The sequence below is a fragment of the Pararge aegeria genome, chromosome 12, assembly GCF_905163445.1.
Source record: "Pararge aegeria chromosome 12, ilParAegt1.1, whole genome shotgun sequence".
Classification (NCBI taxonomy): Eukaryota; Metazoa; Arthropoda; class Insecta; order Lepidoptera; family Nymphalidae; genus Pararge; species Pararge aegeria.
Window position 1 is genome coordinate 9741434 of NC_053191.1, and position 26795 is coordinate 9768228.

Genomic DNA, 26795 nt, shown 5'->3' on the forward strand with positions numbered 1-26795 from the left:
ATTGATATTGATTGTCATTTGAAAAAAAAAAACTTCTTAGTATCTGATTTAGTTAGTCATAAAAAGAAACTCCTTAGTTGAGAGTCCTTGCTTATTAAACCATTTTCGTATGAATGAGTCTTTGTTAATTTCGTGAGTTGAGTCCTTTCTGCTAAACTACGTCCAATTGCTCGATCTTATCCCCTTGTCCATATCGACGATGCGCCACTCTGATACAATTCGCGCAACGTAATCCGGTCTGTTGCATGTTCAGTCAGTTTTTGTCTGATTATCGAGGGACGGTTTGACAGAACTGGACAGTTTGATACGCCCTAAACTGAAAAGCATGCACAATGAGATAGAAAGCTTGAACAAAGCTCGGTTCAATGATTATACGATGGTGGGACCTGACAAAAGATACTAAGTATGGATAGATTGGCTTTAACTGCGAACGAAAATTCAATTAACTGTTACATAAATTTAACCTTCTTCATAAATGGACTGTATGAGTGCGTTTTTAAGTCTAAAAATATTATAAGATTAGACTGTGAGAATGAGGTCCAAGGCGCATTGTAATTAGTCCATAAAATATCGTAGCTTAGCTCATTATATCTCAAATGTTAAATTGCCATAGTGATTAGGAAGTGGAATAAACAGCTCTCTTAATATTTTACACACAAAGTATCACTTAATAAATCTGTCTAAAGTGTTAAAATAAAGGTTTTTCTTAGCATTATTAATAAGTTTATTGCTTATTTTTTACCAGTATAGATTTTTGCATAATCTGTTTTTTGTTCTGAGAAATTGGTAATTTCACTTCCACGATATCGTTTGCTAAGCGGCGATATGTATTTATACAGTGCGAACTAAGACATGTGATTCAAAAATCTTTATCGACTAATACAAATGGTTCCTCGGATTTCTTAATGCAATGCTTTTCGGATACATCCCGAACCTCGAATCCTCGAAACTATCAATACTAGTAGGGTCATGTATCTACTTTTAATCATAATTCTTATTAACAAGATTGTTGTAGGTGTCAAAGATTATGTAAATCATACCTAGATATTAAAATATGATATAGTTTTGTACGTTATAATTCATACCCAGAAAAGGCTGTTTTATGAGAATGTGTTTAATATAGAAAAATGTTGCAAAGTTATTTTTAAATATTCTTTATATCTTTTCACTCAAAAAACAATACTTTGTAATATTTCATTCGGAATTTTAATTCGTAAGTAAAACGTTTTAGGTATATTAATTCGAAATGTAATTCAAATTTTTGTATGGAATTGGTATATTTCTTTGAACTGTTTTCACAGAAGTCTGAAGAATTCCGCAGTCCATAAACGTTTAGGCATTTTAATTTCTGACGTCTGGTAAGGCTTGTGGCTTAACTTGTGCCAAAGTCACTAAAAAATCAATTGTCGACTACGACTATTGGCCCATCGAAAACTTATCGGTATTTGACCACAATTTTTTTTAATTCACTACAAGTTAGCCCTTGACTGCAATCACACCTGGTAGTTAGTGAGGACGCTGCCTATAATGGTAGCGGGCTGACCTGTTAGGGACATGGCAGTTATATTATACTTATACCCTCAATCCCGAATGCTATATCTAATGACGCTAAGAAGCGATATTCCTTTTTATAAAAACGGCCAATAGTTCCTGTCTAGATGATTTCAATATTATATAGCGCACTCGGGCTTAAAACTACTAGAACCCCCAGCAATTATGAAAAAAAAAATAGGTCACAATTGACACTCACTTTTGTCGAATTAAAGAGATCAACTCATGTAGCAGTAGTGTATTTGTATATAACGAGATGATTCAGATTGAGACGTCAGGAATTACAAAGCACTAATTATTGGGATAATCACTGGATGATACAAAAACATAAAAAACTACAATAAATGACTGCTATGATATTCGGATCGTAAAGCCTATGTAATCATGACATAACTCATGAGGACAAAGTTGTACGACGGTTTAGAAAATCGTATTGCATTTCGTGCACACACAAGTCAATCAATTTAAAAAAAAAAAACATTTTTTCGTTCTTCTTCCATAAATTCTGTATACAATAACAAAATTAGTCATTAATCATGTCTACGTATTGTAAAAAAACGCTCATATCAAAAGTATAGAAATATTATTTATTTCATTTCCTTGTAAAAATGTAAATAGATGTGCAAGCAAATTGGGTTTCGTTGTTTTTAGTAGGTTAGAGATAAAAAGGTCTGAGCTAATGAAAATGGATTTGGTCTGAGTTTCCACCATCCGATGCTACTTCAATAGTGCAAAGTCACTAATTTTTTAAGCTCATTCTTAGATATTGCATGTTTGTTTGAACCGGTTCTGGCAATATTTACCCAAAACAATATTGCGGAAAAGAACCGCTTGTAAAATTAAAATACAAAAGTAAATTTTCATTATAATGGTTCAAACAAACCTCATTATTATTAATATTGTTTGTAGCATACGGGGTGGGGTATACTTAAATTTCTTGCAGCGCCTAGTGAAATGAATAGTGCTCCTTGGGTTTTTCGCCTGAGCTTTTTAAGCCATTGTGTACTACTATGTAATAATAGCTGCAATACTATATTCATTATATTTATTGAAATATTTTATATGCAAATGCCTCGAGATCTAAATAGTTTACTTGTGAGAATATAAATAGTTTATAGCATTACATTATTTTGAGGTAAGTGGTTCGGTTCCTATGAACTGGAGTGATAATGCTTAGAAAATATTGGCAATGTGTAAATGTATAAATAAATTTTTGCAGAAACAATTTATATACAATTGTCTCCATTTCTGAATATAATTTTGTTTAAAAAAATTATAATTACAATTCCGAGCTAGTAGCTATGATCCGGGGCATAGGTACCAGTATGATACTATTTTTTATATCGGATCGCTATTAAGGAAAATGAAACAAATTGATACTTATATTGTATTACGATTGAGTTTACTGTACACAGGTTAATTAATAACTTAAATGCGTGCGAAAGAAAAGGGAAGTTAAAACTTACTCGCATGCAATTTAGTCCAAAGTTTATTTATATTCTTTGCTTTGTCTCACAGGCTTCAATTAAAATACTCGTTTTTCATAAACCTATTTTAAAAGACCGAAATAACGAGATTAATATTTTATTCGGAAATCGAGGCAACTGTCGTGTATCACAATGTATAATAATAAAAAGTATATTTATCTGCTTAAATCTAACTCAGCGGTCTACATTTTTATTCTGTTTCAAAATTTTGTAAATAGGTTACTCTGTATACATTACCTATTTGAGTTTAAAATTTTTTCTTTAATTAATTTTATTTAAAACATAGTCACATACCAAAATAAATAATATCTTCTGTAAAATTAAATAATTATATATATTCCTTTAAGCACAGTATAAGGGTGAATTTTATAGTCCAGTATGTTTGCGATCCTGTAGTTGTAGCCGAGAACTGTGCGCGTGCCCCTTATGTTCAAGAAAAAACCGACCCCAGTTCTTGTTCTTCCGAACAATCCCGCAGACGGGTCTACATCGCTACGCTCGCTACAGTCGTGCGACGTATTGTTTTTGTACATATCGGATATATAAAAAAAATGTATTAACGATAACTATACATTTCAAAGAAAACTTAATTTATAATTATTAACGCTAATTGCTTCGGGACTACAGTCCTAAATAATTTTCTTCAGTATAGTACCGTGGTGTAGATTTCTAGGAATGCTACAGGTTTGCGATCATAGTGGATATTGCTTAACACTAAGTATTTACCTTAATTAGGATACTATGTAAGCCATTTGTTATTTTTTGGTAACAGAGTAAAAATCTAGCAACATTTCTCTGTAAATGGTTTGTTTTAATAAACAATTATGTAACAACTGCTATTTACAGTACTTTTTCACTGTTTCCGTTTTCTTAATAAAAATGTTGAAATTACTTGTAGTTTTATTTTTATTGACCCAATACAAACTAAAAATGAAATTGAATTCTAAATGTTGCTTTCAGTTAAGGTTAGACTAGCGACAGTATTAACTACAAAGATTTAGGTACTGCTAAAGAATTGCTAGTTCTGTTTAATTTTTGCCTTAATTTCGACCCAAGATAAAGTAGAAATTGCAAAATGAATTAACTGTAACGGATACGCAAATAAAACAATATTGGTTCAACAAAATATTTTTATACTTTCCAAAAAAATGGCGGGCTTTGGCTAGCTTGACGTACCAAACCATAATGGCGGCATTTTTGGCATGGCGGTGAGGTACGACAACATGGCGGCTTGGCTTTGACAAATTTTCTATCTATAATCTGTGGTCGGTGCACTGGCTTACGTCTTATTCGTTACATAACATAAAACTAGTGTAGGTAGGTACCTAACACTGGACAGGTCAGACACCTTCTTTTGCGAATAAAAGTTACTAAGGCTATAGTAGTACCTGCTCTTGTTCCTATTTAGTACTTATTATCAACCCATTACCGGCCGCGCGGATTTCGTTAACTCTCAAACGTGCACATTTCCTAACGACGATTATTTTATTTCAAGAGATTATTTTTTATATGCCGAATATGCCTCTCCAATGTTATGTACTCTACCACAAAGCTGTCACCGTTTCTACTTTCCTATTAATTAAATATATTTAAATAGGTACGTTATATTGCAATTAATTCTGACAAGCATTAACCATTCTTATTTCAAATCTAGTAAAGATGTACGTGGTTATACTATAACTATATATGAGACTATGGACAATGAAAAAATAAAATGTTTTAGTGAGATATTTTATTTTTATAATCAACATGATACAGAGATTATGGCTTTGTATTCAAATATTTTCTATTAATAATAAAATATTAACAAATTATCTTACATCCACTTGAAAATGTACAATTTGTAATAGATCTTACAAAATACTTTAAACCACTACAAGTCTATATCAACAGCACAGTCTGCAATTAAATACGAATATAGTTTGATATAAACTTGAGTTATTTTTTAACACTTAAGTTACGACAAACTGTGAAAGTTCTTAGGTAGTATAGCTCACCATCCAAGATGTTATCAGACTTCTCCGCAAAATAATACAAAATAACCGTACGCAAGAGCAATTTTAATTGTCTTGGAACTGTCACATAAATAAATAATTATTACCAGTCGAACGGTAACTGTACAAGACTGAATGCCAAGTGTTAGATTTTCTAACTACTTACTCTTTCGCTTGAAAGTTAAAGTTACTTTTTATAGTGAATCGAAAAGCGCAATCTGTTTGCAATGCTGGATGGCGCTTTTGATTTCTGTATGAAATAAAAAAAAAACCTTTGTTAACTTTCACGCGATCGAATTAGTATAAGACTTGTACGCTGGCAATATAGTAGTCGCTTCCGAGAATTGATACACTAGAGTAAAATTGAACTTAATTCTTCATTTAAGGCTCCAATTCTTCCACGTCACTCTTGGCAGACAGATAATTAAATAAAAAGCAGTAGGACAGAATTTGATAACTCTAAATAGAGTTAAATAAGATCCTTCTCACGTGTTTCACTGCAATGCGCAAAAATTTTACTCAAGGTACAGGATTTGCATGCATTTCACGTCATTTTTCAGAAGGTAATATAATAATAAGTTTATAGATATTGCCAAGTCAAGACCAAAGTCCGTTGTCACTTTGTAACCAACCCACCATCATATTATCGTACAAATTATTGCACACTTTAATGTAGTCCAAAGTGTTAAACGACTTACGTCATAATCTTTGTATACAAACTTCATCTTCATCACATTGAAGGTCATGATGATTACGACTTGTCTGCATAATAGTCAAAGCATGATTGTGATGATGATTGTCAGAATAAGAAAATAAAAACAACAACTAAAACACATTTTACATTTCGTTCATAGTTTCCTTGAGTTTTAATTTGTACCAGGGGTACAGTTGCGTAACGCATGGTCGAATTAAAAAGAAAACTACTGGATCATCTAATGGTTTAATATCGCAATCGTTGTGCGTAACACAATAAACCCCATGATTATAAGACACATCTTTTCTACGAGCTTTAAAAGCTTACTAGCAATTTACCTATTTTAATTGATTATTTTATATTCTAAATATTAAACTGTTACTAAATAGCTTTCCGTGCCCACTATTTTATTTCCTATTAATAATATTATCTAAAAATGGAAGCGTGAAAAGAGTGCTATATGGAAATAGCACCTCGTTATACTTTATCTCACCCTCTAATTTAAATACAGTACGAAGCTAATGAAAGTTTAAGTTTATACTTCGCGTATTTTTTACAATTTCATTTTATTTATAAATAACTTTTATTTTGAATGTCGCATGAGAATAATTGTCTCAAAATACAATAATATATTAACGAGAGCTTTGTCATATAAAAATGTAAACCTATTATTACTGTAGTATGCCGAAGGTTGACCCGTGGTGCGCACTATCGCACATGGATCACCATACAAGATGTAGAAAAATTAATAGTGAAACGATCAATTAAATTTACCAGTCGATAAAAGACATGCAATTATCGGGAAACCATTATCATCGTTGATATCTAAAACATAATATGAAATATCCACTAGTTTTTCTTGCTAGTTACTCTGCAAATCAAATGAAATATATTGTTAAATTAGCTGGGTAATGTATCACACACAGCATACGGGGATTCCTCGCAGGCAGCCTAAAAATCAGTGTTTAACAGTCCATTAAAAGTATGAAATGCGGTTATGCAGTAAAATAATTGGAAAATTCACGAGTTGATTTATCGCATCCCGGATGACTAAACAAAATGCCTCATGCGGCACATCCATGCGTTTCCTATAGACTATATAGAATCGCACCCTTTAGAGTGCAAGCCGCGATCTATGGTATCATTTTTAAATCATACATGTTAATTTACTAGCCTCGTTCATTAGGATACCCTCGTTAGCTCATTCAACCAACAATTACGTATATACTTAGCTGCTGTCCGTGGCGTATAGTTCATTCTTACATTTACTTAAATAGACCTTCGGATACAACTATTTCTTATTAATTATTATAGTAAGTTTAGTTTTCGAATTGATATAAATTAAAAAAATAAACCGTATACTGTACGTATTATCATCATCCTCTTTCATATATGAATATAAAAATTAACAATCAATATTTTGCAGTATAATAAATAGTCTTGAATAGAAAACCTTACTATTATTTTGCCCAGCAGCCAAAAAGCGAAATTTTATTCACCATCACTTTATTGTAGAATATATATTTTTAAAAACATATTTAGCACTTTGTGAATAGCTAAACGATTCGAGAAATTTATGAACTTTGGCTCTAAATAGAAAAAAACAGCTGAATGTCATCAAAAAGATACAAAAATATTTCCGCAGTCCGGTTTTTTGGGTTTTAGACAGTAATCATCAAAACTTGTTTATATACTTTTTTTAGTTAGTTTACATTGAAAATTAAAGATACTCAAATAAAAAGGCCAACCCTGCATCTTTCTCTGATTTCAGTGCCATTTCTATTTTACCATTCTTTCCCAAAGTCCTTTTGAAGCTTGTTTACGGACAATTCATTCTTTTCCTTATTAAAAACTTACTTTTCAGTCCCTTACAATCTGGCTTTCGACTTGATCATAGTAAGGTTACAGCTCTAGTAAAGTCAGTGATGATATTCCATGGGCTATGCTTTTAACACAGTTGATTATGACATCTTGTTGAGAATCCATTAAAATATCTCCACTGGTAATAGAATTGTTTCGGAGTTACCTGTTTGGTCGTCGGCAATGCATTTGGATTGAGGAGACCTCTTCATCCTGGTGCGATGTTGCGGCCGGGGAACTTCAGGGTGACGTGTTATCTCCCTTACTCTTTCCCAAGGAATCTCTTCTATATACCTCTCTATCACATTCTCTTTTTTTCTCTATTTTCGACTGTGCGGACCCAAGCTATCTTTACTTCACTGAGGACTATCTCAATAAACTCGAGCGTCTTCAAAATCTGGCTTTTCGGTTGATATTTGGCTTACGCAAATATGACCATGTATCTGAATTTCGTCAAAGCTTAAGTGGCTCACTATTAAGCGTCGTCGGGATCTGCATGTACTTTCGCTTCTGCACTGTGTGTTATTTACTCCAAAGACTCCTTCTTATCCTAAGTTTAAATTTCTGGAGTACAGTCCGAACTTAGATCATGTCATATGCTGATTTTGAGCATGCCATTCCACAAAACGAAGTTTATACAAGCATTCATTGTCTGTCAAAGCTACTGAATTGTGGAATGCACTGGATATATTTAAAAATGCTGTTAAGGCTCATTATCTCGCTCAATAAAGACTACTATTATTTATATACTCTAAATCAAATTTAAGTAATTATGGTATGCTAAAATATCTATTAGTTTTTTTATTTTTAGGTATATTTATTAATAGTATTGTTGTATGTGTGTAGTCTGGTTTATGTATTAGTATATAGTTATTTGCATGTATGTTTTTAACAGTTTTCCCCACCTTTTCGTTTTCTTTTTAGTTTCCCTAATCCTAAGGTTCCCTTGCAGACATCACTGCTTAGCGATAAGCCCGCCTTTTGTATCGTAAAGTACTCGAAGTGTCTGTTCTTTTTGGTTTTTTGAACTTGATGTCGAGTACAAATAAATATAAAATACTCAACTAGAATATAAAAATATTGAATAACTCATTTCATCTAGCTGTTTATAGTCTTCCAACCTGCTAATCAAGAAGCGTAAGTATTCATAAGCTGACAACAATATTCATTTTCTATTTACATATTACAACACAGAGAACATTTAATATAAGCCTTAATACATAGAGAAAATTTAAAAAACCAGTGACAGAAAAATCAAATAAAATGCAAGGAGCACCAATATGAAACCAACAAAATTAGAATTGTATAATACACACATTTGCAGTACATTGTTAAAATAGACGAGACTCAAATAATAATTTATGCACAAATTAAATAACACAATGCTTTAAAACTGTTCAAAATGAGCTGCAAACAACGCGATTATCATTGTGTCAATAAATAAGTGAGCAAACGCAATTGTTCGGGGCATTGTGGAATTCAGTTAAAGATAATAGTATTTAATTTTATATAATTCAAACTAGTTTCAGGGAGCCGCCGGACGCACAAGACCGTTGTTTTTGGAACTCCCTACAAAAGATATATATCCAGCAATGGACGTCTATTGGTTGACATGATGACGTTCGTCCATCATGAGGTTCTTCGCTCACATCGTCAAGATGCATTTATATCGTAGCTGCTGCGCTATCTTTAAATTAGCGAAGGGCAGTGGTTCCATAAATATTGTCAAAGCTTTTATCGCTTTCGCCCCATTTCTTAGTGAGCGGAATAGCTAAATGTTATTTTCAGCGTTATAACAGCTGAAGCTTATGCAAAACTTATGATGCTCCCATGCAGAATGAACAACATTTTACAACAATGTTGCAAAACATTTTGTCAAAGCAGTCTCATGACCTTACTAATAAACGCTGTAAAACTGGTAGTTCAACAATCTCTCTGTCATGAATAATTTGTCATTCGAAAAAGGAAGACAAAACCTTACACACGTATATAATCGCTTTAAAATGTTAATTAGCAAGGGAGTTAATGTTTGAAAAGAGAAAAACAATAATTACGTTCACAGTCAACTTCAAAATGCAATATATTTTACAACAATGTTAGTTCCTGTGGGCGCATCATATTAACAGTTAATAAGTAGAAAAAACGTTTCACTGTAACAAAGCCTAAGCAGTCAATTGAAAACTATAATCACATTAGAATAGTCGACAAAAAATCACAACTAGTTGTCCATATTCAAACTTCAGCCTCAATTTGAACCAATCAAATCAAAGGACCCTAAACTCTTTTATTGCACAACACGGAATAGTTCGTTCATGTTAAAACTTCCACTCTGACTTCATAAGATTGGCACACAATCGCACGACTAAAGTATCTAATGATCCCGCATGTGCAAAATGTTGACGTCATCGGGTGAACTTAGACAAGGTTTTTCAAATTGCACACTCATGTTTTGGTACGGCCGCTTGTCAGCGAGCGGGATCAACACGTACGCACCTCACAGCCAACACTCAGTGCTTCCATCACCACCCGGTGGCTCACGGGAGCCTATTTTCTCAAAACGTTTATTATTGATCGGCCTGTGGCGAGTAGAGGGTGGCGGAGGCGGGGCGGCGCTAGAATATGTCAGGGCAGGCGCTCCAGTCCTGAGCGCGCTTGGCGTCCCAATAGCGGTGGTTGTAGAGGTGCCGCAGATGCGGTTGTCCGGGCGCGGCCTGACGCGTGAACCAAAGGGGCGCGGGGGGTGCGGGCGGTGCCAAGCCGCGCGCCGCCGCGTCCTCGGCCTCTGCCTCGAGACCACGTCGCGCGGCTCTCTGCTTCTCCTCAAGGCGTAACTTCTCCGAATTGGCCTCGTCCCACAGCCCCTCCTCCATGAGGCGCTGGTCGGGTCGCAGTCGCGAGTCTGTCGGTGCTACGTCCGGCTCGGGCTCGTTCAACTGAGCCGCCAGGAGCGTGAAATTGTACCACCTGGAATACGTATTGTGTTCATTACTTTGTCGGTAAATATAATACGAACACAACACTGACCTTTATGTGACTGTATATGACCTCCAGCACGGCTAGCATAGGCAGGAGACAATTATATCCCCGGGGAAATGATACAAATTTATCTTCTCCCACAGCTTTATAAACTCTCAGACCACTGGCGCACAAGTGGAAATAATATCCCAACAATATATGTGTAATAAAAAACGGGGGTAAACTTGTCCTATTCCATGTTCCAGTGATTTAGCAGGTGGGAACGTTAATTATATCCCTTGTCAGGGGATATAATTTTTATCTCCTGCCCGTGCATTATTTATGGAGCAATTTATGCCGCAGGGCTAGCACAGGCAGGAGATTATATCCCCTGATAGGGATTATAATTAACGTGTCCACCTGCTAAAGCACGAGAACTTGGAATAGGGGAAGTTTACCCCCATCTATTAAATAATATTTTATTTGGAAATTATTTCCACTTCTGCGCCAATGCTCTGAAAGTTGATAATGCTGTGCTCGCAATGAGTATACAAACAAGTTGACTGACTATATACTCATTCAGTCCAAGGAACAAAAATTGATTTAGGGGCTAAAATCACTATGATATTAATTTCAGAGACAACCAGAGCGTTTCAGATGGGACAAAGTTTAAGCTATCAATAGTACAGGGACATCGAGTCTAGTGATAAAAGTTGACTTTAGTGGATCATTTTATTTAAATTTTAAAATCGTGGGTGGAATCGCCCAAGATGTGAAAGGCGTACAAGTGCTGCTTGGGCAAAATAACCTAGTTTAATCACTGCCTGTACTTTGGAATCTGCCTGAGAATGCCTTGATGAGGCAGGTATAACAACTCAGAATCACAATGATGATGAGAATGCTCATCATTCTATTGCGTTTATGATTTTGAAACAAGCACAATATAAAAAATCGAAATTAAACAAGTTAAAAGTCGCAAGTCGATGGAAAAATGCCACGTACTTCTCAGAGTCAGGTGGTGCGGGCACTCGCTGCCAGGCGAGCGCGAACTTGCCGGTCTTGCACACGGTGTTGTCGGGCGAGGCGGACGTGACGGCCGCCACCTCCACGCGGCTGTCCCAGTGGCCCTGCAGCACGTAGCGCGGCACGCCCTGTGGGTCCTTGATGACGCCGGTGACCTTGCGCTGCGTGTCCTTGCTGAAGTAACCGTAGGGCAGGTACTTGAGGTGCGCCACGTAGCCGGCGGCGGGCCCGGCCTCGCCCATGATGTCCATGTCGCCGTGGTTGTCCACCCACAGCTTGCCCACGATGATGTTGTGCACCGTTGTCGTCACCTGCACCGCGCAGTACACAAGACTTTATTATTATTTATTTTCACTTCTCATGCTCTTAAAGTCGTACTTTACTTTAGGCTATGAGTAGCTAGCTATGAGACACAATTTTCAGTTTCGCACTTATGGAAAAGTATGTTATTATAATGGACTTTCTGGCTCTGGGTTCAAAGTAGGTGTTTTTTTTATATACATAATTAATAATTGATGGATTGAGCAGATAGCCCACCTCATAGAAAGTGGAAAACTATCGCTAAATACCCTCCATTGAAAAGTTACACTTGGGGTTGCGCCATCTTTGAAATAGGGGTTAAAATCGTTTCTGAATCTACGAAACTATTTCTCTGATGAAAAAAATATGTAAAATGTTTTTGTAGCCGTGGGACAAGGGTGGCGACCCCACAAATTTGGAATTAGCTTTACACTGACCCCCTCTACACATTAAAAACATAAAATAGCGTCCTCTAAAAAACGCAAGGGAAAGCCTAAAAAATGTAACATATCAATGGACTATGAGTCCATCAACTTGAGGCGTAGTTGTTGAAGCCTCATGTATTTGTAATTACTGTATTTAAACCGGCACCCACGCCCTTCAGATCGGAACACAGCATTGCAACAATGATGCTTAGAGGCAGATATAGGTGGTAGTACTTCCTGGACAAGTTCTGTCACAAAAAGCTCAACAATGCTTAGGTGACTACACTTTTTTTATAATCAAAGAGTTGTTAGTTATATATTACTAATTAAGTAAATATACAAAAAAACGACAGATATAAAACTAAATAAAAAATATTTGATTACTTTCTACTTATACATTATTACCTCATATGCAGGTGATACCTATATGCAGGGCGGCAGTTGGACGTCGCGTCGTTTGAACAAAAGTTGTTTGGAACAAATCAATGATAACCTTAGGAGTTTTGAAAACGAAATGAGGAACTCAAAAGACCGTTAAAAGATTTAACTCCTTTAAGGCGCTGCGCAAAATTGGTCACTTTGCACGCTGCTAAAAGTCGGAGAACTGGTCGCAGTGCTTGAAACAAGCGGCTGGGGAATGAGGATCTCCCTACAAAATACCTGCAGCAGACTACAAAGATGGATGGACTTTCATCGATTGCGAGGATGATGATAACAATTTTATTATTAGAATCGATTTTTAAGTCACTAACTAATTTTAACTACACAACTTCATTTTAACGTAATGCAAAAATACTGTATAATCCGGTGATACGTTAACGGACCTTGCCCCAGCGGTAGGCATTGCCAGAGGCGGTGAAGAAGAGCATTGCAACGGCGTCAGGGTCCACGGTGATGTAGTGGCCGCGGAAGTGGCTGCTGACAGCCAACGTCTGCCCCGAGGTCCACGCGCCACCCTCGCAATGCAGAGCCGACGTGGGCGGGTTGTGTAGAACCTGAGCGCTACCCACGTTAACAACGCCCTAGCCCTGACTACAGCAGCTATCTTACTGACAACTTTACAAATATTACCTATCTATAAAATCTAAAGCCTATAAGATTAAATCGTGTCGTGTGGTGATTGCAGATCAGAATACAGGTGTGGTCCTCTTCCCGGGGGTATCGGTTGAGGCGAGTAATGGAATAAAACGGACAGAAGCATCCTCTGTGGTTATAGGCAAAACCTCCCGTTGGGAGACGCCCGCTAAGTGGACTGTTATAGGCTATAACAATGTAATTCGATGCTCTGACACATCTCGGGTCCTAGACGCTTCACCAAAACTATAATTTTCAAATCGGTGCTTCCAGGGTCAGTTGGCCCGGTTTGCAACCTCGCTAGATCCAGAGATGCACACAACTTATTTTATCAGTACTCAAATTGACCTCTAACAATAGTGCGTGATCAATTTAAGAATCATTATTACGTTCGGGGACAATAATACTCACCTATGCCTTTTCCTGTTTCAAGATACATTTTAAAAAGCCAAGAGGTGCCAACGTAAATGTTTTCGAGCGAATTTCACCGTACCTTCCTCCATGTGTATTTGTTGCCTTCGGAGGGGAAGTACGCGAAAGCCCCTCCCAGAGGGATGACCTGCAAGTACTTCCCGCGGAACTTGGTGGTCATGGTGAACTCCTGCCAGCACTGCCAGCCAGCCGCTCCCTCGCAGAATTGCGCCACCATCGGCGGGTGATGCGACACCTAAGCCCACACGCGTAAATTTTGAATTTTGCTCTTTTTACCGGAAAAAATTCGAGACACGTTTCTGCTCTTTTTACCGGAAAAAACACTAAATAGTTTTTCAAAATTATTCATCATGCCTATTATTCGCAGGTAAACTTAAACTAATAAAAATAATGGCGAGTGCTGGAAGGAAATGTTGGAAAGGACGACAGGAAAAGGCAGGAGAAATATTATAAGGATTCAAACATATTCATAATATTTTTTCAATAAGCAGGCGACAGTATTCTTTATTAATAAACCAACGAAAAATATATTTTTCTAGGGAAATAATATGATATATATTTGAATTGCTAAACTTAGCCGTTGGGCTAAATAAGCGCCAACTCTTGGGTCACCAGACGTAAGGACCATTTTTAAATAAGCAGGTCATAAGGTATACAAAATATAATTTTTAAAGGGAGGTCTTCTCTCAAATGACAGGTGTCAAATTACAACTATCATTTTTCAAAACGTGCTAATTCGTTGTACTTATACTGATCAAGTATATTATGCGGATTGGTCCACCAATCTACTAGGCCAGCGTAGTAGACTACGGCCTTAACCCCTCCTCATTGTGAGAGGAGACCCGTGCCCTGTAGTGGGCCGGTATTGGGTTTATATGATGATGATACTGACCAATATACTGCTGACATGTGAGTTTCCATTTCAAAAGAGAATTGGCAGAGTTGAGTTTAAGAGCTGTCGAGTTTAGCTTACGAGGTTTGTGCAAACCGAATTAGCACCAATGTTGCCCTTTGACAAAATTGACACAACAAGAAATTGTACGCACAACCTAATTAGTATGATTTCATGCTATTGAAAAAAAAAAATTATGCTACCTGTTCGGAGATGGCTCGCCAGCCGAGGTCGGCCATGCGGTCGCACTCATACGTCTCGCCCAATAATGGGTTGAATGGTTTCGTTGTTCTGGAACAATGAACTTTTATGTAGTCCAAAATGGAGTCATCACATCATCAATGGATCACATTTGTTTAATAGATAATTGAAACGATTTGAGCCTTGAGGATCCGTGGAGTCACTCGACTATAGTATAGTGTATTGCTAATGAAGACGTATTTTTCAAACTACCCACTTATCAAGCTATAGGTAACAAAACTTTTATTATTTACCTTGTTTACCAAAAAATTTGGATTATGACATGATGACAATGAATATTAAATAGGTTGAAAGCATTATACGCGACATAACGTTCCTTGATTTTTTAAGCCTTGATTTCTCCATATACTGGTATATGGAGTAATCGGGGCAATCCTTGCCACCGCCATACGTCTTTTTTATCTCTGGCAGTCTACTAGTAATACTCACATCAGTGAACATATTTAACCCCCTTCGACAATCATACGACGAAGACGCCAAAGATGTACCATTTGCAATGTTTTGAGATTTTTCCAAACGCACATTTTGATAAAATGTAAATGTTAAAATTGTATTCATTAACTAATATTCCAAACATGGGTAATAAAACTAAACCATAGGAAATAGTAAAGGAACTGACATGTTTCGCCTCAATTAAGGCGTGCAAATATTAATTCTATGACAAAATATTAATAGACCACTTTTTGAAATTATGGTAACAATTAATAATGATAGTTAGTAAATTACCAAAATAAATATAAAATATGGTATTTTTAAAAAAACATATATATTCTGCGCAATAAGCACACAAGGCAGAAGTGAAACTTCTGAAAAGTAGCCTACAAGATATTCAGATGTCCATTGAATATTAGAAGTATTAGTACAAATGTAATGTTTATTGTGTTCACCATGCTTATAATTTATTAAATATTTTAATGTAAATAAGATAGGAAGCAAAATGTGTAATGCTTTCTGTCTCATTCTCTCCTAAACATTTATCCGTTTTTTTTTATCTACATATTGTTTAGTTTCCATGGTGATGCATTTTCGTTAAATCAACTATTCTAAAGTTTAATTCAAAAATTGCATGTGTCAGTTGTTGAACAGAGTTAACTGGGTCGAGATGCAATTGATACCCCAACGATGATTTGACAAATTTGGCCACTGATTCATGTTGAATAAAGAACACATCTCAGACGCAGGTTAATGGGGCAAGTGGGGTCATGATCCTGTTTATCGAGCTTGCTATTTGTGAATTTTAATCGATCTCTTATATTTTAAAACTTTTAATGTTTTGATTTTTTTTATACGATCGTTCTGAAATAGCGGGTATTTTAAACTGGTCTTTGCAATTGATAAGAATGTGTACATCAATTCTTGTGTTGCATCAATTCTTCTCCACATGAAGCATCGACTATTAGCAAACCTATTAGCAACCCAACAAAATTTTGGTGGCAACCATGATAGGTGGCCTTATTATTTTCCACATGTAGCATAGACGGTATACGATGGCGGTAATTGTTCTCTATTTGTTTACTATCAGATTGTATTCAAGGGCGACAATTCTTGTCCGCATGAAGCATCGATTTTTAGATGGCATACGATGACTTCATACATTATTCATTCATATCTAGCTAGGATTCATTTTTAGAAAATGTCATTTTAGTGTTTTCCGGTAATAACCGACTTGGTGCAACGAAGTTGCTCGGGTCAGCTAGTTTAATAATAATAAGAGCCGCACCTGCAGGCCGTGGTGGCGTATGACGAGACGGTGAAAGCGGCCACGTAAGCGAGTTGCTGCGCGGGGTCAGTGTACTGCGCGGCCTGATCCAGTATGGACGAGTACTCGTAGTCCTCGGTGAGTCGCTGCAGCATTGACAGCGGCTCGCTGAAATTTACGGGGATCGGAATCTTCGATAATTCTTTACCTGTACAAACAAATAATACATCAAAACCATTAATAAACTTACCATTATAAAACCATTATAAAAAAAACGTTTTTTTTATATAACTAGCCTTTCACTTTTGCTCTCCACTTTTCTTGGTTGTATCCGTTTCGTTATGCGATTATTCGAGCACAAAAATTCAAGTTCAAAAGCGTACCTGGCTTAACAATAAGCTACCATCATCTACATCTTGAACACAAATTGCCGAAATAAATTTGCACGAACAAAGTTATTCAATATGATTTATGTATGTAAAGGCGACGTCAATAATTGGAGAAGAGAAGTGGAATAAAACATTAAATAAACGATATCTAGTGCGTTAAGTTTATTTATAACACTCAAAAGGCAAAGTCTAACAGAACAAAGCCGCGGAAAACAACTAGTAAATAAAGAAATAAATAAAATAATGCACTTACCGATGCAGTTTTTCATAATGGACCAGAGTGATAGCGGGTAGTTGGGCTTGTCGGGAACGCGTGTTCGCCGCGGGTGTCCGTCCACAGTACTCGACGTGGCTTCCGCCGCATGAGGCTGTAACGATGTGTAATTGAGAAAGGTTTTCACAATACCATAAATAATAAAACCATATTAATCACCATCATTATATCAATCCATAAACGGCCCTCTACAGGTCAAGGGTCTCCTATCACTCCTCTCAGTATGAGAGGGTTTAGGCCGCCGTTTGGTAGGATCACGATATTTTCCTTCGCCGATAAAACAAAGCGATATTTAAATTGCTTAAATTAAAAACGCACGTAGCTCCGAATATACGAAACAGCAACTCGAAATAGTAGACGATATATACATCGAGGATATTTGGTTCAGTTAGAAAGAAGCGGTGGTAGCCCAGTGGGTACGAGCTCGACTTCACTTTTGGGGGGGGCCGAGTTCGAATCTCTAACTTTCTGTAACTTTTGTTAGTTATGTTCAACGGTGAAGGAAAACATCGTAAGAAACCTGCTTGCCTGAGAGTTCTTCATAATGTTCTCAAAGGCGTTTGGAGTCCACCAATCCGCACTGGGCCAGCGTGGTGGACTGCGGCCTTAACCCCTTCTTATTGTGGGAGGAGACCCGTGCCCTGTAGTGGACCGGTAATGGGTTGATATGACGATGATGAGGTAGTGCCTATTTTGAGAAAGAAGTAAATCGTCGAATCTAACCAGGATGGCCTGCGCATGGTAAGCTTGTTTAAAACCTTAACATATATACTAAAACAAACTTAGTGTAACAATCAATATCAAATTTACCAGGAAGTATAGGTATGTATAGGTAGGTACTAATTGAGTTATTGGTTCGGTAATGAAATGACGCAAACGTTAAATTGATATAGTGAATAGCCAAACAACATTAGTAGTAATATCAGTCATTCTATTCCCCTTTAAACTTTTCGATGTAGCATACCTTTAGAAGCGGTGATAGCGCATTGGGTAGGAGCTCGACTTCACTTACCGGAGGCAGAGTTAGAACCCCAGCACGCATCTCTAACTTTTCTAAGTTATGTGCGTTTTAAGTAATTAAAATAAAACTTACTTCAACGCCGTAAGAAAACATCGTAAGGAAACCTGCATGCCTGAGTCTTACTTACCTATTATAAATGCGAAAGTTTGTATGGATGGATGTTTGTTACTGTTTCGCGCAAAAACTAGCTGAACAAATTTTACCGAATTTTGGGATGCAGATAGATTATACCCTGGATTAAAACATAGGCTGATTTATATCCCGGGAAAATGTACGGTTTCCGCTGGACTGATGAAAAACCAAAAAACCGCTTACGAAGCCGCGGGCAACAGCTGGAATGTTCTCAGAGGTGTGTGTGTGTACTCCACTAATCCGCACTGGGCCAACGTGTTGGACTACTGCCTGAACCTTGGATCTCGTGCCCTTTAGTGAAAGCGAAAGTGTGTTTGTTTGTTTGCCCTTCCTTCACACCCTAACTAAGCAAACAATCAACTTGAATTTTGGCATATAGGTATTTGAAAAAATAAAGAGTAACATAGGCGTCTTCGTGTTCGAGACAAACCAACAGTTCCCACAGGATTTGTATAAAACGGTAATAAACGCGGACGAAGAAAGTAGGCAACCGCTAGTAATAATATAGTAGAAATAATCACTTACCCATATTACAATTTCCTGTTTCTCTTTGTTGTCGGTAGGTTGGCTGACCGTGGCCGCGTCGGCACCGCCCATCGCACTCTCTGCCCTCTCCTTATCTTCCACAAATATCACCTAAATATATAAAAATATTTCTGGTCACATTGTTCAAACTCCAAAATTAGAAAGCCCGTTGAAAAGGAGCAAACCTGTTGAGTTTCAGTCAATGTTTCGCCTTCCGACTCATCAGAACTTTCACCGCTTTTCACTTTGTTTTTTCTATTTACCTGCAAATAATAAGAACCATTTTTCTAAATAGTTTCTGGCGATGTGATTCCGCTGTCAGTGTTGATAAAACTTAAATAGCTTGGTTACGTTAAGGCAAACTAATGAGATAATAATATTGCAGTAATTGTTTGATGTTTAGTTAAGTGGAAAACCAATATCTATAAACAGGGTAAAACTAAGCAGGGTGTGCACACCCTGAAACGTGACACCCTGTGTCCATCAACCTGAAATGTAGGTATTAAACGTCATTTGCCTGTGATTCTCAGTTTAAGGTGGTCCTCAATACAAATTTGTACCATTTGTATATATCCATTAGCCATTATAAAACATAACTAGCAACTTACGGGCACTTTAATCACAAATGAAGTCTTGTCCTCCATAGCAGAGGAGACTCCTTCTTCCATTGCATCAAAGAATTCATTTTCCTCATCTGTTTCGTTTCCTTGCCCCGAGCCGCTTCCTCCTGAATGCAAAAGTCGTAAAATAAAGAACATGGAGACACAAAAAACAAAAAAAATACATAATAAATATACTTATATATCGCTAACTACCTAGTACTCTACAAAATATTTATTATTACCATTTATGACTTGTGTTATATGAATTTGAATATCTTTTGATGTTCGTTCATTTCTGAATACCATTCACAAAGTAATAAAATTTATTTTTTTTAGGGTTCTACTCAAAATAATGGAACATTCACACACTCACAAAATCTCAAAGCATATGCTAGTCTTGGATCATTTATCCATACTATAGTACTATATAATATATGATATCTTCTTTGCCCAGGTAGATAAACAGTTCCAGAGGGAATTTTAAAAAACTGAAACCAACATGCAAAAGTTGTGGGCATAGTCTACTTTTTTTTACCATTTAAAACATTACTGGTCATCATACCCTGTGGGTTATTTTTATGTGATGTATCTTAAAATTTGGGATAATAAAAGTGAATAGAAAAATTCAAAATGTATGATTTCAATTTCAATGTTGAATTGTTGCTAATTAGTCAGCTTTACTAGGTCAAGTTTCTTAATAGAAAAGGATATTTGCATTATGTAAAAATCTCTAAAACTTGTCAAGTGAGAAAATCTAAAGTAATTGATAATGATGTTTGTAATTTTATAAGTCAGCAGTAATACTTTGATGCATATATTTAAATATCATGAGTTGTAATAAATACCAGCTAACCCAACCTCTCTTTGCTTTTGCTCAGTCTCATAGTATTTCTTATTTTTGTGGGCTAAATCACTCCTATACATAAATTAAATGGATAAAATTTGTAGCTAACATTTTATTGATTTTAGTGAACCTAATTCATATGTTTCCATTCACAAAAATACAATATTTTTATTTAAAGCATACTTGCCATATAATATAATATAAACAAAAAATAAATAAATATATTACAATAATACAAAAATCACTATCTAGCCACAAAGCATGTTATGGGTTCCAAGATAACTAATGAATAATATACATCAATATTTATAATATAGAGATAAACACCCAGACATAGACAAACATTTCACAAATATTTTCCAGGTTAGGAACTGAGCCTTGGACTCAGGAATCAGGATCACTGCCCACTGCATCAATTGCCATTGAAAGAAAAAAATCACAAAACCAAGAACTAACTCTGTGAAAAGGATGGTTATAATAATGACTCAACAAAATATAGTTACGCGATAATTCTTACGATTGAATGCTGATTACACTGGAAAATAATAAAAGATATAGATATTTACCAAGTGAAATTGTTTACAAATAAACATAGATAAGATCTGTTGTTTGACAATATGTATCTGTTCCTTCAGTATACATAAATCAAGAACCGCTATCCTTAAGATATATTGCTTTTGTACAACAATTATTCTCAATAAATAAGCACAATATACATAAAAAATTGTATTTGGATTGCAGATACATTACAGATTGCATTACTGATTTCTTAAGAAAAAAATGCCAAGTTGATAGCTAAGTTTACAAAATTCCTGAATGTATTAAATGTGGACCAAACTAGATTTGCTGCTTAGATTTGACTTGATTTAGCTTGTTATATATCTCAATGGATAGCTGATTGATAGATGGAAACAGAATCTTATTTTTTACAACGAATACTCATGTAAAAAGTTAGATGTTAAATACAATAGTGTTTGATATTAAATCATGTCATTTGTGTGCTTTGTGTTGAATGAAAATTGAATACAAAAATAATATAATGAGGACAAAAGCATAAATTAATTAAAGCAGTGGGTACATCACTTTGAACAGTTGGTGCTGGGTACAGAATTTGATACAGGTAATTAACACACCATTGGAACACTCTAGACATTTCCTTTTAAAAGAGGTAAAATATTTTCACTCCTACAATAAACTTAACATTTTTCATCCCTTATAAAGTGTATATACATCCAGTATAACGATGATTAACCTTTTTTTATACAGTCAACAGTATCTGAACTTTGAATACATTTTATGTAGATTCTCTTGTCCATTCACTATATGATTTTTAACTCCACTGTAAACAATAAAAAATTACTTTTGTAGAAATCATAACTCCTAAATTACATTTAGATGTAATTTCGGATAAGAGAGAAACACTTTTCCTGTTTCATATTTGGAACTAAGGTAAAGAATGGCATATGATTTGCAAAAAAGAATCTGTCCATAACACAAATTATCTTTTTACTTCACTTTCCTACCTATAGTGAATACTTACTCTAATGGAGAATACGAACCCGTTTTTCAAAATAATCTGGCAATAATAATTTAATGCAAACCACTAGGTAGACAAGGCCAAGATCACGAAACACGTAGCTATTTCACTTATATACTTAGAATGGTTGCCACACACCTTTACTAACATGCCAGGCGAATGATAATTAGATAAATAATATAGAAGCATGTTCCCCATTGTACCAATTCAATTCAATTCAACCTTGGGACTGTCAAATATTTTAAAAAGATTGACATCCGAAACAAGATATTTCCTTGCAGTATTACGTACCGGAACAAATTATTTGCTGTACATAACTTAATTTCACTTGAATTTATTACACTGACAATTTTAGATGCAGTCAATTAAAAAACAAATCGGATTTATCTATTTGCGAGTCGCCCAATAAAAATATCCGTCACGAGTCATGCGTCAATTTTACTTCTTCTTTTTTTCTTAAACCGGTAAATGTCAAGCTCTGGGTTCTAGATTTTTTAGTTTGTCATTGATATACCACAGACTAATAACCTATTAGAGAGTGCATCACTATTAGAAAATCATTAGTTTCTTGCAATCCGCAACTAAATCTTGATTGCGACGAATCTTCGTCGGCATTTCGACAGACTTCGACAGAAAATTCTTTTGAATTGTTATTTGGTACCGAATGAACTTGAATAGGGTCCATTTAAATTAATGTTTTAAGTTTTATTTTGAGTACCTACTTTAATAACTGAGGGAAGTTAAAAACTATTAAAAACCAAATCTATTTTGATCGATTATAATATATTATATAAATACTATTATTATAGATTCATATACCTATTAATGTTTGATCGATAGGATATGTCGTTACTCAATATAATATGCTATTGACCATATGGTTCCTAGTAAATTAACTACCATGTGGACTAATACTATACACTATACCGCAAAGCGGATGTTGGCTACTCCAAAGATTCGGCATGTACATAGTACAGTGATTCAGATGTTTAATCCTTACTAACATGCGAAAGTACGTTCAACTTGATATTTGGCATTGAGTTAGTTGAATGGATGAAGAGTAAAATAGGCTTTACTTCAACGTTTTGCATACTTTTTTATCCCAGGAAAATAAATGGTTACTGGGATCTTGAAAAACCGTAATAAATGCGGACAAAGAGCTAGTAGATACTTAACATTTTGATTTTCGGTTGATAAGTTACTTTAAAATATTGAATTAAGAATGGTACATACATTATGAAAATTAAGCTTAATTTGCTATGCTCCGCGAAAAGCAGGAGAATCTGTATCATGTAATGTATAATTTCTTCAATCCTTATACTCCCAACCACTCCACATTCTTTACAATAAATAATTGTTAATCTTAACAATTGTTCATTGTATAGTCAACATCTCCTGAGGATGCTCTGGTTTCGGAGTGAAATGTTCGTACAGGTTACATTGCCGAAGTTAGAGTATAAGGATTGAAGGAATTATAATTTACACCACTTTCGTCACCACCATGATTCACTTGCTTTTTGCGGAGGATAGCAAATTAGCTTAATTTTCTTAATTTTCATAATATGGTGCACCATATCATACATACCATCTACAGTGATTTTTTTACGTTTAACTTGTATAATTAATTTGACCAGCAATTTAGGATGTCTATTTAAGGCTTTCTATACCTGCGGAGGAGAGATTGTGCATAAAGAAATAAAAATATTGGAGCTTTGCGATAAAAGTAAAATGCTGACTAAACATGTGGCCAATAGTTCATTGGAAGTTACTTTTTTAAGGCAATTGTGTGACCTATCGAATTTATTTATCGGTTGATACTTGACTTATGGTTATGATTATTTACTGATTAAGGTGCTCGAAAGCCTGCTATCTGTAGGGGCCCTAAGATATATTGTCATAAGAAAAATTACAAAGTAATATAATAAAAACTCTTACCTGTGTGTGGTGTGCTTCTAGCAGTTACAGTCTTCTCTAAATTGTCATGTTGCCTTGCCAGTTGTTCCACCACCTCTTGAAGCCTCATTTTCTGCTCGCGTTCATGTTGCAGGGCCCTGCTCATACGCGCACTGGACGCTGCTGCTGCACTCATAAATTCTGAGCAAGCCTAGACACAGAGAGCAGTCAAAATTTTTTATGAAAAATTTTTTGTTTATATTAACAGCTAATGTAGCACAAGCGCGTACTTTATTATAGTGATAATATTATTGTTTAAAATGCCTTGCCAGAAAAATAACTTTATAATGAACATTACTTACATTCATCATAGCATTACAAGATATCCTAAACAGAGTAGCACGCTCGGAGACTTGCTTTGTAGTGTCGGTGGGAGGTATCTCCAAGTCAACTAGGGAACGTTGCAAAGCAGCCCCATGCCTTGCTACAAGCTCAGAACAAGTGCGTAAGTCGTGAAACCGCGCGCCCATTTCTCGGGCTATGCCACCTGCATCTTCACTCTCACCATCAGCTCCACCCATCACTGTGGGCCCGGTTGACATCTGGTCTTCATCATCATCTGACTCTTGTGCACGACTATTTAAAGAGAATTTAATTATCACTTAGATTTGTGGAACTACAATGTTTAGGGTAGTTTTATGTGGATGTACATTAATATGTTTGAAAAAATATTAAAAATTTAGATTTTAAATGCACTTAACAAACTTTATAAATGCAGCAGGGACTTTGTTCTTTATAATTGCAGCAACAGCAAAGGATTTATGTGAATTTAGGACTGCAATAGGTAATACCTCACAAGCTATTGCAGTCCTAAATTCTACAAAAGAGGCTACTACAAAATGAAAAGCTGTCATGAGATAGAGCTAAAGTGAATTTAAAAAAAAACATTAGTAGGGCAATATAAAAACAGTCCCAATAGTACTAACTGCGGGCACTTCTATTATTATTATCATCATCATATTTTATTTACTGTTTTTATTTATAAATGACTTCAAAAAAGAAGGAGGTTCTGAATTAGTCTGAATATTTTTTTTCTACAGGTTGTATCATTAAATTTATTCTATCTAGACTGTCATTAATTATTAAATTGATTACTTTATTTTTTGTACAATTTCATAACTTACATCGCTTTAGCCTTTGCTAATTCAAGTGCTGTGACCCAGCTTTGCCGTTCAACCTCATCATGAGCACGGATGTGGAAAGTCTGTGTACCACCATTGCTGATGACAAATGTGCAAGAGTCAGCTGTGTGAATCAATGCACCTAGCAGTGATATAGTGCCACGGCATGTATGGGACATCTCTGCTTGGTTTCTGAAATATAACAATGCCTGTATAAATGTTTAATGCAGCGAATTTAATAACTAAACACATGAAAGTGGTTTAATGTCCTTCTGCTTCCAAAATTCAGTTTCCGTATGTAACAACAATAAACAGTCTAGTCATACAACAATAAATATTTTAAAGACCCACTTTTATAGTACAGATATAGTATGCAAGATAGCACACAAAATATGACTTTGCAGGAATCACTGAGAATTTAGTTGAGAGTTTGTATAGTTCTTCACTACATAGCATTTTAGTAATGTTTTATAACGTTTTATTATACCTACTTTTTTTTTTTAATTAAAATCCCCTTTCCCCCAATATTATTTACATTTAACTTTTGCAACTTATTTGTATCAATTGTTATTATTGTGACACAAAATAATGTTTGGCCTTGGACAATCTAGATTTTGTCATGCATTCATGGATCAATAATATTATTTATACATCAAATTATTCGGACATAGCGTTAGCAAATTTGTAAGTAACTGATTAAATAAAAGATAAAATAACAAGAGAAAATTTTGATAACTTAGATAACAATTCATTAGGATATTATTTTCAATACCAATTGCTTACTATCTACCGTAAATTTGGTACAGTGATAGATATTACTTACTAATAAGCTTTTTAACCTTCATTATATATGATGGAAAGATTTAATTTACCTGTAATATGATAATAATCCATTTGACAACACGAACCATCTTCGCTGATATCCTTTAAGATAATTCGTCCACTTGAACAACCATCCCTTTTTTTCTGGATCGCCAGGAACAGGTTGGCCCTTTGGTGGCACAATTGCGTCGGACATTTTTAGATAAATTTTAGTTTACGAAGATGGAAAAAAAACATTGACCGACAGACGACAAGGCCACGTTAATCGGTTCATAACATGTTCATAACTTCATAGCTATCACAGACTATAACATTATATTACAGATATTTATCCTTCAGATGTGATTAATAGCTACTTTCATTGAGTATACAAGCACTAGTTCGTAGTGTGTACTAGGCAAAAAAGAGTAGAAGTACCTTTAGATTTGATATTAAGGGTTGTTGTATGTTCTTACTCTGTCTAATCGCTTATCTTTAGCTTTTTACACAACTACGTCAATAATAATTTATAAAACATTTTCAATATCGAGCATGGTAATCAGTGCACGGCGCAACACTAATATTACACAACACACACACGCACACAAGTACTTCATGTGTGATTTTTGGTCTCGCCTTTGTTTTCCATACCCGATCTATACTTATTTATTAAGTCTATACTAGAAACCTTATAGATTGATAGTACTAGACTACTTAGACTAGACGTAGACAAATAGTTTATTACGTAAACGCACAAGATAGAAAGAGATGCAAATTATATTTTTGTCCCTATCAATACAATGTCAATATTAATTGTTTGTGGCACAATAAACTCCAAGAAAAGATTTTTTGAATAATTTGCAAATTTTTTAATACTTGATTTCGTTTTAAGTTAATAAGTTGTGTGTCTAAGACTTGTCCTTTGTGGTGTGTTAACTATAGTCTAACA

General features: G+C 35.4%; 1 protein-coding gene across 1 annotated transcript; it reads right to left on the reverse strand.

Moving 5' to 3' along the window:
* Positions 1-8634: 8634 nt before the first annotated feature.
* LOC120628476 (oxysterol-binding protein 1) lies at positions 8635-26063 on the reverse strand. Its single transcript, XM_039896862.1, has 13 exons — positions 25918-26063; positions 25049-25237; positions 24227-24500; positions 23907-24075; positions 19597-19715; positions 19174-19251; positions 18989-19099; positions 17290-17404; positions 16669-16855; positions 14891-14978; positions 13857-14030; positions 11544-11875; positions 8635-10550 (listed from the first exon to the last, which is right to left on the reverse strand). The coding sequence occupies exons 1-13, from the start codon at positions 26061-26063 to the stop codon at positions 10199-10201; spliced, it is 2334 nt and encodes a 777-aa protein (XP_039752796.1). The 3' UTR covers positions 8635-10198.
* Positions 26064-26795: the final 732 nt, after the last annotated feature.